This window comes from Accipiter gentilis, chromosome 8 (genome assembly GCF_929443795.1).
Source record: "Accipiter gentilis chromosome 8, bAccGen1.1, whole genome shotgun sequence".
Taxonomy (NCBI): Eukaryota; Metazoa; Chordata; class Aves; order Accipitriformes; family Accipitridae; genus Astur; species Astur gentilis.
The window spans coordinates 12,973,761-12,988,388 of record NC_064887.1 but is presented as its reverse complement, the minus strand read 5'-3'; the positions used below and the strand labels follow the sequence as shown (position 1 = coordinate 12,988,388).

At 42.1% G+C, this 14,628-nt stretch overlaps 1 protein-coding gene across 14 annotated transcripts in view; it reads left to right on the top strand.

The window, feature by feature from the left end:
- PTPRF (protein tyrosine phosphatase receptor type F) overlaps nt 1-14,628 on the top strand; it is a 393,280-nt gene that overhangs the window by 135,942 nt on the left and 242,710 nt on the right. For all 14 annotated transcript variants that reach the window (XM_049807801.1, XM_049807797.1, XM_049807800.1 and 11 more), the window contains one exon: nt 1,373-1,534. In XM_049807801.1, coding sequence (XP_049663758.1) covers nt 1,450-1,534 — 85 coding nt within the window. In that variant the 5' untranslated portion in view covers nt 1,373-1,449. The remainder of the gene's footprint in view (nt 1-1,372; nt 1,535-14,628) is intronic.

Below are 14,628 nucleotides of genomic sequence, written 5' to 3'. Positions count from 1 at the left end.
GGATTTCCCTCAGCACTGTCATTGCTGGCATTCTTTAAGCACTATATTTTTGACAGAAGTAAACATGTTCATAACATGTGATACTTCCATCAAAAGCTCAGTGATTCTCAAAAAAACCCCGAACAAACCCAGACACTTCCTCTTCCAAAACCCCAGCAAAATGCAAAAATACCTTTGTTAGAGCAGTCTTGAATGTGTTTGTGAAATGTCTGCCAACAAGAAGAAGTGGTCGGTCGTGCCACGTACAGGCTGTGCACATGCAGATACTTTGCATCAGGGATACTCACGGGGTCCAGTAAGGCTGGTATCTGCCAGCACGAGATTTTTTTCACTATTAGTGCTGTGTGGCCAACTTTCCGTAACTCTTGCAACTTCGTGAAGGAGAATCTTGTCAATTTTTGAATGACTCTTGAGCTTGCGTTGAGATGACCCGCACTGAAAGAGTGAGCCCCTGTCCCTGCTGAGCATTGTCACTTTGAGGGAATGGGGCTTGCTAGCTCCTTTAATATGTCTTAACAGGCAGACTTTGGACTTTCAGGTGAAAGTAAAATGAGTATATTCTCACGAAAAGATAAAAGTGGCAGATATACAGAAATTGCATTCTTTTTAAATACCTACCTTTTTTGGTTCGGTTTCAAGGAATTTTTTGTATTTCTATATCCAAGCAGATGCCCAAATTAAGCCAATTTCCAAGGTAATTTGCTGTGTTTTGAAGAAGGAATGTCCAATCCTCAATCCTTTTAGACAGTCCTCTCCATTTTTGGGAGGTTGAAGCGTAGGTGTTTGCTTTGGGTAAAGCTTGTCTTTATAGAAGCTTTCTTAATAACCTTCTACTGTGACTCTGGTAGCCCTGTGAACTTGACAGCTGATTCAGTTCAGGTTCTGTCTCTCCTGCTTGCACCCGTTGAGACTTGTCTGGTGTACACCAGCCCAGCTGGATGGGCCAAGCTATGCTTAACATGTAGTTGACTGCAAACCACCCTACCTATGCAATCAAGTGTCTCTCTCTCTTGGGCAGGTGGATGAAGGAGGAGTTACACGAGCTTAAGACTCTTCCTTCTATTGTAACATGTAACTTCAGAACTACTTGTTGTGAAAAAGAACAACTAAAGGATGTATTAATAGGCCATAAGAGAGACTGGACCTGAAGATAAACTTGGAGATGGTTGTGCATTTATGCCTCATGACCCTTGAAAACAGCTTACTGGATTTGGGGACATCAATGTGAATCTCTACTGTTCAAGCAGGAAAGAGTTAAATTTCACTTTAAAAGTATCTGTAACTATGTCTTTACAATGCAGTTTGGTATATTGGCAGTTAATCTGTGTGTCGTATTTGATCATTTTCCTTTTCTTCCTCTCTTGGTTTGCAGGAGTAAGTCTGTGTCTGTAACGCTGGATGTACTGACCACTTGCCTCCATCTGAAGAGGACTTGCTCTGCTTTGGAATATGGTGCCTAACTTCTGCGTCCCAGTACTCACTGTGCCAGCAGCCATCTTCTGCTGCTTGATGCTGCCTTTAGCAGGAGCGGACAGTAAGTAACATTCAGTTTTGGAAAGCTTGAATACCTTGTAAAATTTCTTTCAACAAATGTTAAACTTTCTTGGTTTGTACTGGAAACACTGATGGCTAAGGGATAACACCCCACCCCCGCAATCTCTTATTTTCCAATGTGTGCAATACAGATGAACAGTATGTATGTGAAGGGGCACAAATAGAACTAAAAAGGCTGACAAAATTTATTCAAGTGCAGGAAGAGTTTCTGTAGTAGCTGCAAGATCAAAACCTGACAATCTGATTTCTAACACGTACAGATGAGGTAAAGAAAATTGGGGCAGAGAAAGAGAACTATTGGGGTCACAGTATCCCTGTTACTTTATTTTCCTTGTTCTTTTACCAGCTCTCGTAATTTGTGTAGTACTGAGACATGTCTCCTGAGTCAGCAGGTGATTGAGAGCTGTTGGGGAAAGGGTGCAAGTTTCTACCGTCTGGTGTAGGCTCTCCTACACCTGTATTTCGGCAGCATTAGAGTTGAATGTTTCCTTGTGGTCATGCTTCAAGCTATTGTGTCCATGCCTATTGTCGTGATAGTCTTGCAGTGCTGCTGTGGCAGGCATTGATTAGCCCCATCCAGGCCAAGGGCAAAGCTGTGCACAAAACGCTGTTGTGGACAGACAAGAGGAGAGAAACTTGGCTGATGGTGGACTGCTGAACATACCTGTATGAAGACTGCAGGAAACCTTGTGGGTTCTTTGCCTAGTCTTGGTTTTCATAACTCGTGTATTTGCTAGACTATCCCCAAGTATTTGTGCAGTCCCACTCCCCCCCGCCCCCCCCCCCCTTTTTTTTTTTTTTTTTACCAGAACCAGTTTTTCAGTGTCCAAATGCTTGCACATTCATTGCAGACTCTGGCAGTTGTGAATGCTCCATGCCTTTGAAAGCACCCAGGGCTCCTGGGATACTTGAGTCGGAGCAGAGAGGTGACCGTGATGTACCTCCTGAGCTGCCACCAACCATCTGCTTCTCACTCCAGCTTTAGTCACCAGGCTCATAATTAAGATGTAATTATGTGAAAGTTGAAGGAGATCTTGATACATGTTGGTTAGGAGCCTGGCTGAATGGAGAAAACAGACTGAGGGTCCTAAATGTCCTTGACTGAATGGGAAGGAGTAAATTTAGAGAAGCTGGAGAGAAGAGTGAAGGGGGTATGTGAGAAAAGATACAAATTCACTATTTTTGTCGTCACTAGGGATGACTTGCACAGGCAGTGGATTGTCTGTATGAGTCTGAGCTGCCCAGTTAAACTGAGGGCAGCTGCTGTCTCCTTCCTCAGCTTTCTTCCCTGGCTGCTGGTGCTGCTGGAAGATGCTTATTCAGATCACTTTATGTCTACACATTGTAGCCCATTTTGGAGTCTGGCACAGAGAAGTATATGTTTGATGTTCTGAGGTGTATAAAAATTCCCAGAGGTTCATTATCTTTTCCTGGCCCCTGCAAAGGAGAGAAGCATCACTCCATCAGGTATGTGGAAGCTGGTGGAGCTTGAGATGTCCTAGGACAGTTCTTGGCCTGAGGATAACTAGACATGGTTCGCTAACTTTGTGGAATACTTTCACGTGCTTAAATTTAACAAAATTGGCCCCAATTCACAGGCCTAGATCCAAGTATTGGTGTCTCAGATGTGGAACACTTCTGTGTTGAGAAGCAAGTGTATGTGTATGTATGCCTTTTTCTCTGGCGTAGACTGACTTTGAATTATTTTTTCCTAATCTGGAAGGCAGATCTGGAGGACAACGACCTTTTAACCGCCACAGCCACCATGGATTAACCGAAGGTTTCCTAGGATAGAAAGTGTTGCTCTGTGTATTTTAGCAATTTACAGCTTTTCTATTATCTTACCCCACTGAATCTTGCCACCAACTCTCAGTAGCAAGGAGCTGTGTGAAAGGACCTGCTCTGCACCTCTGCAGGGGGGAAGAATCATCCTCAAACCCTGCATATTTCGTGTCATGCCATCAGTGATGCAGACGGGCAAGATACGATAGTGAATATGGCATTGGGGAAGTCCTGGTTCAGGACAGCAGTGAAGGGCAAGGGGAAGGTATGATAATATACGCACACTGGAGCTGACTGTAAAAGTTAGAGAGGTATGCTGTGAAAGGAGCACCCCATATGCACCCTGCTTGGTTTTTTGGTCCCCTAAGCATCCTGTTGGCTCCAGTCAAAGACCGTTTATTTACATGGATTCCTGATGTAATATGGCTGTTCCTGAGATTTCACTGTGGTTATTCCTTTCCCCCATTGCAGCGCTGCTTGGGAGGGATGGGTAGGCTCTGTATCTGCAAGGCATTTCTACATTTCCCCAATTAAAAGCAACGTGATAGTGGGAGCAGACTTATCCCTGGAATTCCTGCAGTCAGTCCCCAAAATAATTTTTTGTAGGAACGGCGAGGATCAAGGGCAGGGAAGGGAGGGCTGGAGATGGGCTGTGCTGCATCCTTGGCAGCAGGCTGCCCCATGGTTCACGGCCAGGTGCTGGGGGAGCACCCACAACCGGGCTTCCCTACCTTCCCTGCCTGCGACGTGGAGCTCCTGTCGTCGCAACGCATTTCAGTGTCGCTGCCGTAGCTTCCTGACAATTAGGCAACTGGCGGATAGCTAGACGTTAACGCCTGAGATAAAACAGATTGAATATGTATCGCCTAGCGGAATTAGTGCCGGGTGTGCACAGCGATGCCTCTCCTGGAATTGAGTTCACAGGAGCTGTGAATAATGTCAGAGCTGTGGAATTGAAGGGGCATCCAAAGGTTAAACGTGTGGCAGTGTGTTAGAAAAAGAAGGGCTCGCTGGGTGCCTTCCTGCCAGCAGGATAGGAGCAGTGGTTTCCTGGCCTCTCCGGTGGGGTGCTGGGAGGAGAAGGTGAGCGGGAAGGGGCACATGCGCGTGAACAGTGGATACAGAAGTGCTAATTTGGCAGAAAGCACTTTCAAATCCTCCCTGGCTTTTACAGACTGCAGTAAGAAATTATTAAATTTTCTCTGTGATCTGACTGTGTTTCTGTCAGGGTGACCCTAATTCCATTAGAGCAGCTCAGAGCTGATTCAGGATGGCTGTTTTACACTTTCTCCCTCAGCTTGCTTGCATTTTTTTTTTAATGCACTCTGTGCTTCCACGTCTGTCAGCTTTTGACTGTGCATGGGAAAAATGGCTTTGCAGATTTCATTTAATGTTCAGTTCAATTGTCAACTAAAAGTTGCTCCTTTCCAGCTTTTGGAAATATGTCAGTTACTCTAATAAAATTAAAAAAAAACACAACAAAAATATCCCCTCTCAAAACAAAATGCAGAGAAAACAGGAAAAAATCAATACTGTCATCAGAAATCATCAGCAGTGTGTTTCGTTGTTGGCTTGTTTTTTAAAAAATTAGGCTTTGTTTTTGAAGTCCTGGGCACAGCTTTCATTAGCCAAAGGAAGAGACTAGGTGACCCATCCAAAGTCTTTTCTAACTGAAATACATCTTGGTTTGTCTTGCAGAGAATTTCAAAGGGCTTGAGGAAGAAAGCCACTTCAAAAGTGACCTTGTAGAAGGAAAGAACTAAGGCAGTATTAGGCCAACTACCTGTGAAGTGATACGTGATAAACAAACAATTTGCACCTTTTAATTTCTAAAGATAAGAGCAAACTTGGCTTTTGTTTGAGGGGGTGGGGGAAGGTTGCAGCAGTGAGCCGGGGCTGGTGAGGGCAGGTCTCTGGCTCTCACCACCTCTGGTGAGCAAGGACTCTAAGCCTCAAGTGTCTGCAGGCTGCCCTGCCCCTTGTAAAGAGATAATTGTTTTACATCCGAAAGGTATATATACATGTCGGACAGATAAGTTTGTTTTTTTTTCAACCAACCATGTTTCTTGGATGCTCTCTGGATTGAGGAGACACATTAAAAAAGAAAATAGGAAGGTGAGATGTTGATACTTGTGAAGGTTGGGAAGAGTACTGATTGCCTTTCTAGACATGCTCGTGCTCCAGGTGAGTTCTGTTTTGCCAGGGATTTTGTATTGCATCAGAAGTGCCGTCTGGAGGTTTTGGACAGAAGAGCACTGGAGTGTTTGTTAGGGCGCTTGTTTCCCCTTGTGTCCCAGCTCTGCTGTCTGCCATTACTGTTTTGCGTTCCTGGGACCCAGGAGTAGCGTGGCAGGTTCCGACTCCCTAATACAGCTCTGCCTTCTATGCTTCATAACCTGAATGATGCCTCCACAGCAGCTCAGCTCCAGATACAGCTGCTTCGAGCCACCCTGCGGGACATACTTGCTGTTGTGCAAGTCTGGAAAACAGCCGCTTTGCAGAGCTGGGCAGCAGAGTCCCACCCCAAAAGCTGGACCTGAGGCTTCTCTGCTGCTTCCTTGCATCTGTTTCTGCTTCTTGGTTTCTTGTTTGCATGCCTGTCCCCAAACACTGCACGTAGTGATTATGCGTAATTGGTATGATCGGATCCAGGTATTGCAGCACAGGTAAGTACTAATCTTCTGCAATTCTGCATCGACTAGCTTGACAAATTCTATCAGTGAAAAGAACATGTAAAATACTGTTTAGGAAAACCCCTGTACCTGAGGCATTGGGGTTGCATCATTAAGGGACAGGTTGAAATATTAACCACAGTTATTGTGCAGCTTTATTTTTGGTGTCCTTACTCATCATATATATATATATGTATGTATGTATACATGATTTCTGCACTTTTCTGTAAAATATCTAAATGCTGCCTGCTTATAACTGAAGTTGCAGACATCAAGGTAGGAGGGATGCTGTGAGGGCAAATGCCATGTATAGAGTAGACAACAGATCTTTTTCTGCATTTATAGCCATGCCCCTTTTAGCTCCAGCTGTTGCAGGAGTCATGTGGATTTGTTTGGGTTGCTACCTACAGCAGGTCACAGCATTGTCATTTGTCTTTTTTATTTATTGTTAAAGCCAACGTCATTCATCAGTCAACATCAGCTGCTAGGTCAGAGGTCTGCCTAGTCCAAAATCCCTTATGCAGCAGTGGTCAGTACAGAGACCTATGGAGGATGTAAGAACAGCATAAATATAGAGTGATCCCTTCCTGGTGTCGTCTTCTGGCCTTCAGTGGTGTTGGCTCCTGAGCCCACAGAGGTGATGTAGTAACTTCAGACAAGCTCACTCCGGGTTTTGCTCTTCAGGCAGCTCTGAGCCTGTTGTCAGTCTTCAGGGACATCCTGGGGCCAGTGGTTTGTGTGAAGACCATGGTGTAGGCTCTGACTTTTGCCTCTACGCCGTGGCTCCTTGTTTAATCCACTTACTGCTGCTCTGCAGGGCTAAACAGTCTCACTTGCCGTTTGCATCATTCAGACTGAGCTGCGTAACCAGAGTTAGTCTCTTGCCTTCACAAGGGAGTTCCTGTGTTTAAGTGTCCATGTAAGTTACCCAGCACAGCAGCAGATGTTGAGGGGCTGATATTTTTAATACTTATTCTGTGAGAGAGAGTGTGCTTACTGGCTTGGTGATATAGAAAAACAGTAAAACGACCTGCTTAAAATTTTATTTTCAGTGTAGATTCATGGATTTTAAGGCCAGAAATCAGATCAGTGTAGTTTTCTACTCTGACCTGCGTAGCACAGGCTATATAATTTCAGCTAGTAATTTCTACATCTACTTTTAACAGCTGTGGATGAGCTAGCATGTAGCTTTTAGGAGGCTATCAAGTCATGATTTGAAGACTAAATGGTAGAGAATTTACCCATCTCCTATGTGATCTGTAAAAATGGCAAATAATCATTACTTCTACAAATCTGTATTTATTTCAAGCTTCATTTATGTGTGTTTTGGGTTCAAATGCTGGATGTTGTAACCTGTGTCAGCTAGGCTGGAGACTCCTGCTATTTAATGCAATCTCCCTGAGAAGCAAGTTAGAGTGTAAGAGAGTTAGACAAGCTGAAGGTTTGTCCTTTTTGTTGTAGAAAAATGGGTTGGTCTTGATTTTCCTGATCAGAAATAGTTTTTACAGTTTTTTCACTAATCTTCCAGACTTTTCAATATGTTTTTTAAAGTCAAGGGACCAGGACCAAGAAGAGAAGTGACCACATCTTGCCACAGTACAAGGGCACTTTAGCCCTTTTAAACATAGCATTGAGCTGGGAACACGGTCCTCCGTAATGACCTTTGAACCCCTTTCTGGGCCTCTGATTCTCAGGATGTGAACTCCTATTTCATTAGTGTGACTTGGGTTTTTATCTGCCCTTAAGTACGTGAAAATGTATTTTGTTGGATCCCAGCTCATCCAGTCATCTGAGTAATTCTGTACGGGTAATCTTGCCCAGTTTATTAGCTGACTACCAGTCTTGGTACTTTCCAAATCTAGTTGCAAGTTAGTTGCATTTATTCCCAGATGTTAATCAGTTGTGATTATTTGCAGAGGCTGCTGTGAGTATTTTAAGGAGATATTTAAAATATCCTATAGTAGTGATGGTGACATTCTTTGCAGGTGGAAAGGAGTGCCAGGAAACTGATAAAATAATATGGTTTGTCATGCTGCAGCTTGCTAGTAGTAGTATTGATGTCAGACGGGGGGAAAAGTATGGGGTCTGCTGGAGCTTTCAGTGTTTTAGCTGAGCAGTTGTAAAAAGCAATGAAGTGGTAATAGGGATGCTTTTTTTGTTTGTTTGATTATGTGTCTGTTATATTGGTGCTTCAGAATGATACTGTAATATAAGATGATCAAGCTCATTTTTGTGAACAACTAAGAGTATGAAATTTGTTTGCTCAAAATGTTAGTCAATCTTCTTTGATGGTGAACATGTTTGGTTTAAAAAGGGGGGGGGAGCATCTGTTCATGGATGCTTTTTCTCTGGTAAGATGTCTATGTATCGGCTGAAAAGCAGTGGTGTACTTTTAATTGAATGCTGTATTTAGTCCCTTGTGAGAATCAGTGCTTTGTCTACGCCAAAGACAAATCGCATTTATTTCGTTGACGTGAAGACACTGTAGCATGCTTACTGAAAGTTTTAAGTTAAAGAAATGTCTTTTGCCTTGCACACTTTACTGTCTTTTGCCTTGCACACTTTACCGACATATGATTACTGAATTAAACTAAAGCACGTTTTATAGTGAACGATGGCTTTACGTTTATATATGAATTGTAGCCTGCAATGCTAGACCTTGCTGTGAATGTCAGTTATGTTTGGGCTTTCTCTGATGCTCATAACATTAAGCCTTCACAATAAGGGGCATTCACATCATATTAAAAAGAAATAATTGCAGAATATATTCCATTTCATGTAGTACAGGCTGGAATGAACTTGTAGTCCTGCTGTGCTTTTCAGATGGCTCTTCATTGCATGTATTACTCATTATTTCCATTTTGTTTTTTCAGTAATTAACAATATGACTTCCAGGAACGTATTTTGTAAAATTGGATTGAGACATGTAGATAGTACCTGGTCAAAACCTAAAGCAAATGGAAATGCCACCATTTTCCAACAGAGGCTTGTGGCACCAAGGGTGACCATTCTGAGTTAGTGCTCTGGATAAAGTCAGCATGTCAAGAAGAGGTTTGGACTTGGTTTGTCTCTGCTACATGTGGTTATTCTTCTTCAGCCGATACTGGGTTCTCTGGAAGTAGCTATGGTCTCATAGAAAAGACCATAATCATTCCACTGTTGGCACTGGTTAATACTGCAAATTTAAAAAGATTGCACTCAGGGAATTCTTCTTGCTTGCTGTTGCTGCTTTTCTTGTATTTTTTATTTATTTTATTCTAAGCTCTGTCTACATGTAATGATTTTGTTGACTCACCTTAAAGGTGAGTGATAAAAGCCCTTGCAAGTTAATTGCCATGCGGGGAGGCGAAATGACTCGAGCCTCAGTACTTAAGTATCAGAGTGCGGAAGACCTACTTGTTTTCTTTGGATTTATTTTTAGCCCAATTCACTTCAACTGTTAGTGCAACTGTTGTTTACTAATGTTAAAGGTTGTTTTGAAAAAGGGGTTTTAAAGAGGCCAGGAAATATTCAGCAGCTTTACTCATGTATGTCTTTTGCCCTTGAAAAACTCCATTTGTAATAACCATTTTGAGTTTTGGCATTAGCACAGCTGTGCCTGGCAGGTAGGAGTTTTTGTTTTCACCTGCTTGTCAAACCCAGTTGGTGGCACGTGTGGGTGGGAGATGTGAGCATGTCGCCAAGCTCTTGCTTTCATTGTGGGGCTGTACATAAGGCAGAGATGGCACTTGGTTTTCAAACTTGAAACTGAAGTTCTGTCTTTTGAGGTAAATGTGAGAGTTGCCATGCATTGGTTTCAGAAAAGATTTTGATCTTTGTATTTGTAAAAAACACAGCTTGGAAGTGAGAAGGCTATAGGTATATTGTACTTACACAGTGTTTAATTTAGAAGAGAGAAGATTAATTGGGAGAACTGAATGATGAGTGGTGAAAAATCTTGTAAAATGCCAAACCCAGTTAAAATACTGATGTGAAGAAGATTACTATGTATTTTAATCCTATTTAGCATCAAAGAGAAGCTTTCGGTAGTTTCACGATGCAAGAAAACTGTCAGAGAAGTGAACTTATCTCCTGCATTCACCACATTTGATTTATAGGGCATTTAATAAATGGGGGGGGAGGGTGTATGCTAGCAGGAGGAATCAGTAAAATTTGAAGAGGAAAACAGAGAAAATACTTTAATATTCCCATGTAAAGGATTGGGATGCCTTATCCTGGCACAGTCTTCTCGTTCTTGGCAAGCTGACTACAAAGAGTTTAGTATGGCCCTCTGGAGGATGATGAGGATAGTCCAAGCACTGGAAGGGCTCCCTTTGCTCCTGTTTGGTGTGCCAGGTAATGGTCCTGGCTGTTGACTTGTCATTTATATATGCTGTATGTAGACTTCCAACATAGTTTTTTATGCTCCATTACACACAGTTTATCAGGGGTTACACAAAGTTCTTTAGTTATAACCTGTTGTTTTCAGCTTTTTACAAGTTCATTTCATGGCTGAAATATGCCCTGCTTGGTCTTCAGCCAACATTCAAGATGGGGGGCTGTATTTTATAAGTTGGACATTTGGTTTTTGGACCTTTCTGCAAAAATTGTCTTTGGATGCTCTTAAAAACAAAGAGAGTGGAAAAATACCTTTGTACCCTGTAAAACAAACTGTGGTGTTATTAACAGGTCTCAAGTCTAAAATGTCTGTGAAAACATTTGACGTTACTACAGATGCACTTCAGCAGTCAAGAGAAAATGGAACTCGATTTGTGGAAGGGGGTGAACCGTAGAAAAATAAGCGACTGAATAATAGAAAGGGGGTGTTATGCTAAATCATTAAGTGCGTGTGAGTAAAGGATGCTGTCTGAGCTTGTGTGTAACTAAATTGCCCGTATATTCGTTCTGTGAATGTAGCCAGAGCTGGTCTCATCTCAGCCGTTCTAAGACCTGGAGGTGCACAGCAGAGGCAGTCTTCCAGATCCTACAGCGCATGGCCTGTAACATGGGCAGAGAGAATTAAATCACATCGACACTGTGCAGTTCACGTTCTAGTGCGTTTGTCTATTTCTTGAGGCAATTGTGCAAATAGAGAGTTTTCTTTGTTGAAGTTGCTCTGTGGTTGTACTGTAGGCCACAAGGGTTTGGACTTGTCTTTCTTGATGATGCCTGTTGAACCTTGATTCTGCCTTAGTAAATGCATGAAACATTTAACATATTTAACTGCCTAAGTTTGGTTTTTTCTCAAATGCTAAGATACACCTCTCTTCCTATGGCTGCAGAATTGTGTGTCTTTATTCTAGGAGCAGAGTATGATTTTGTGGTTTTTTACACGTTAAGACAGAATCTCTGGGAATATGTGTTGTTCAGTCAGCATCTATGCACTGCTCAACATCTTTTCAATTAGACACACAGAAAGCATTTTTTTCTGAGGGAAATCTAGCTAAAATTTCTGGCATTGTCTTTAATCTGTAGTATGTTGCGTGAGAATGGTTTCCTGTATAATTTTGAGGAATTTAAGAAACTCTACTTAATGTATAAAGAGTATTATGCAGTACGCCACGTGGTGTTTTCCAGGTTTATGTCAAATTGCAGAAGAAACTATGAATTATTTTTTGTCACAATCATTGCTGGACTGTGTCAAGATCAAGGTCCATTTATCCCAGAATTGCCCCAACGTAAGCCTCCAACAACGCTACATGTTTTAGGGAGGTGCGAAAAGAAAGATCCCATACTCTTGCCTTTTCTCATCCCACCCAAATTAGTTCCCATTTCCTCTGTAAAATTAGCAATTGTTGTAAGAAGGTGGGCTTTTATTATTGCTTCTGTAAAGGATTGTTAATTGCAACAACTCTCTAAATATTGTTATATCCACGTGGGCAAAGGAATAATGCCTAATGTAGATTTGTCAAGGTCAGATCAATCTAATTTCCTTTAATGACATGATAACAGGCTTTGTGAATGGAGAAGCAGTAGATGTCATTTATCTTTAGCAAAGTTTTCAGTGCTCCCTCATGAGACTTTTTCCTGTGAAACATCTGCTCATAGGGTGGGTATTTGGCAGTTTGGTAGCATTCAGCATTTGCAGTAATGATCTCTCTGATAGAATAGAGAACATGCTTATTAAATTTGCAGGCAACAACAAGCTGGGAAAAGCTGCAAGCATGTTGGAGGACACCATTAGAATTCAAAATTATCTTTACAAATTGGAGAAACTGTCTGAAAGAATACATGTCAATAAGGAGAAATGTGGATAGATGTTTGAAAATAGGAGTAATCAGCTACATAAATACAGAATGAGAGACAACTGCCTAGACAGCTGGTATACAGAAGAGGTCTTGCAGTGCTAATGGATCAGAAACCATACAGGAGTCAACAATGCCATGCTGTTTTGAGAGGGACAGACATCACAGTGATATGCAGAAATGAGGATTACCATCCTGAAGACACGTTAGATAGTCTTTCTACTCTGCTCACATTGATAAAGCCTCCAGTGAAATGACATCTCATCTAGAGCATCCCATTGCCAGAATGGAAGGACTAATTGAGAAGTCAGTCCTCCCCATCCAGTGCTAGGAGAAAAAATAATGTGCTAAACTGCAGCTGGGAAGTTCGGGTCAGGCGCTAAGCAATGCTTGCTGACATGAAGGATTGTTGAGCACTGAATTGAATTTCCAGAGGAATTTCTGGAATCTCATATACAAACAGAAAGTGTTCCCTCATATAGCTTTTGAATTGCCAGTGTTATTTCTTGAACTGAATGTTTCTTTGTCTTCATTTATGAACCAGGAAGGTACAGCCTTCCAGTCTGTCTTCTCTAGGTCGCCTGGTACTCTGATATTTTTATCCTGTCCTTTTTCATCCTCCTCTCCAGTGACAATGACTCTCTTCCATCTGACTTTGTAACTTTGTGTGAAAGTGTTTTCCAGGCCTTAATCTTCCTCAGTGTCCTTCTCTGACTTTTTAGCTCTCCTCGAAAGGAGCTGATGGGGAGAATATAGGGGAGACTATGCCATTAACAAATGAGACTTAAAAACATCCTCTATATGTAACTTCCTCCTGCACACTCATAGGTTTGCTAATTTTTTTGCCTCTGTCTGTGCACTGGCTGAAGGTCTTTCAGCTGCCCGTTGCAATGTGTGGTTCATCTTCTGAAGACATATGGTTAATTCCGCTCCACAAATTGTAGCAGGTAGTTCTGGGGTTTTTGTTCTCTCTGTACGTGTTAGTTATTTATGTACAGAGGTCCGCGTCTGAACTTCCACAGTTGCAGGAGCTTTGCTGGCCAGGCAACCACTGCACCAAGGCAGGGAGTTTCGTTGCGTGTGCGGTGGTTGCCGCCATGGTGCACAAAAACCTGTCTCTGTCACAGCACCAAATGTCTCTGCTGTTCTGCAGTGATTGTCAAATATTTCTAATGAAGTTGATGCGGTTGTGCTGGACTCTGTAAGGCAGCACATACTGCAGCAGAGCAGGTTGGAGGCTCTGCCTGTCGGACCGCCCCAGGAGAGCGATGCTGCTTGCTGTCTAGAGCAACGCTGACCAGCAGCCCTCGCAGGGTGCATTGAAACGGCTTCTGGCAGCAAAAAATGCTTTGGGGGACAATTGCAAAGGATGCTGTAGGTTTTATAAGACCTTCTGACTAAAATCTGTCTCAATGCCTATTTGTGAGTATGAAAGAGAAAATGTATTGAAAATGAGTGTTTGTGTAGAATGCTTTTAACGTCAATGGTAGTGGAAAGGAAGATGTGTAAGGTTTTTTTCCTTCTCCTTCCAATAGTTATTCTTCCTGTGAATAACTATGCATCAACCTGTGGACTTCTGTCTCGTGAGTGGAGTCCCAAGACTGTCTGAGATAGTATCTCATGCTTCATGTTAGAAGATTATGGTTAATTGATGGCGTATTTGTTTTGGATAAGAAAAAGCTATTTGCCCACCTAAGCTTTTCCTTCCCTGGGTTTCATATAAGAGGCATGTACTTCTTGGAAAGCTGTCTTAAAAACAGATCAGAGGAAATTTGTCTTTTTAAATGAATTGATTTAAATCAAGATGCAGGCCATTACTTGAATTCCTGAATTCTGGAAACTCTAGCCATTATGTTGGGGTGTTTTTTGCAGTCAAACCTTGGCTTCAGACTGCAATTATTTTTCACAAGACCAAGAATGAAGTCTGTTGCCTGTTATGAATAATAGAGTATGGTAATATCACAACTATATATGCAAACTCTGCAGACTGGCAGCACAGCTGCTAAGTGTTACGTTTTTAAAATATGTACAATCTGTTGTCAATGGAATTAAAACCAGGAACATTATATGGTTTGTTTCTGCGTGAGGGTGTTTTGTAGGGAAATTTAATGATGAACTGTTCTACATTTTGACCTTTAAAAAAATTTTTCTGAGGCTTTGCACCTTCTAGTGAATTGGGGACATTCTCAAATTAAGACATGTGGAATCCTAATGGCCACCCTGACATTTCCTAGGCCTGGCTGGATACCTGGGCTTGATTAGTTTTATAATGTACCTGCTCAGCCAAGCTGGAGAGGCTTGCACGCTCTACAGCTGAGCTTTCTTTAAAGCGATTGCACTGTAAACCTCGTTCCAATTAAAAGGTGAATGCTGTTCTGGTAATGGAAAGTTGTTTT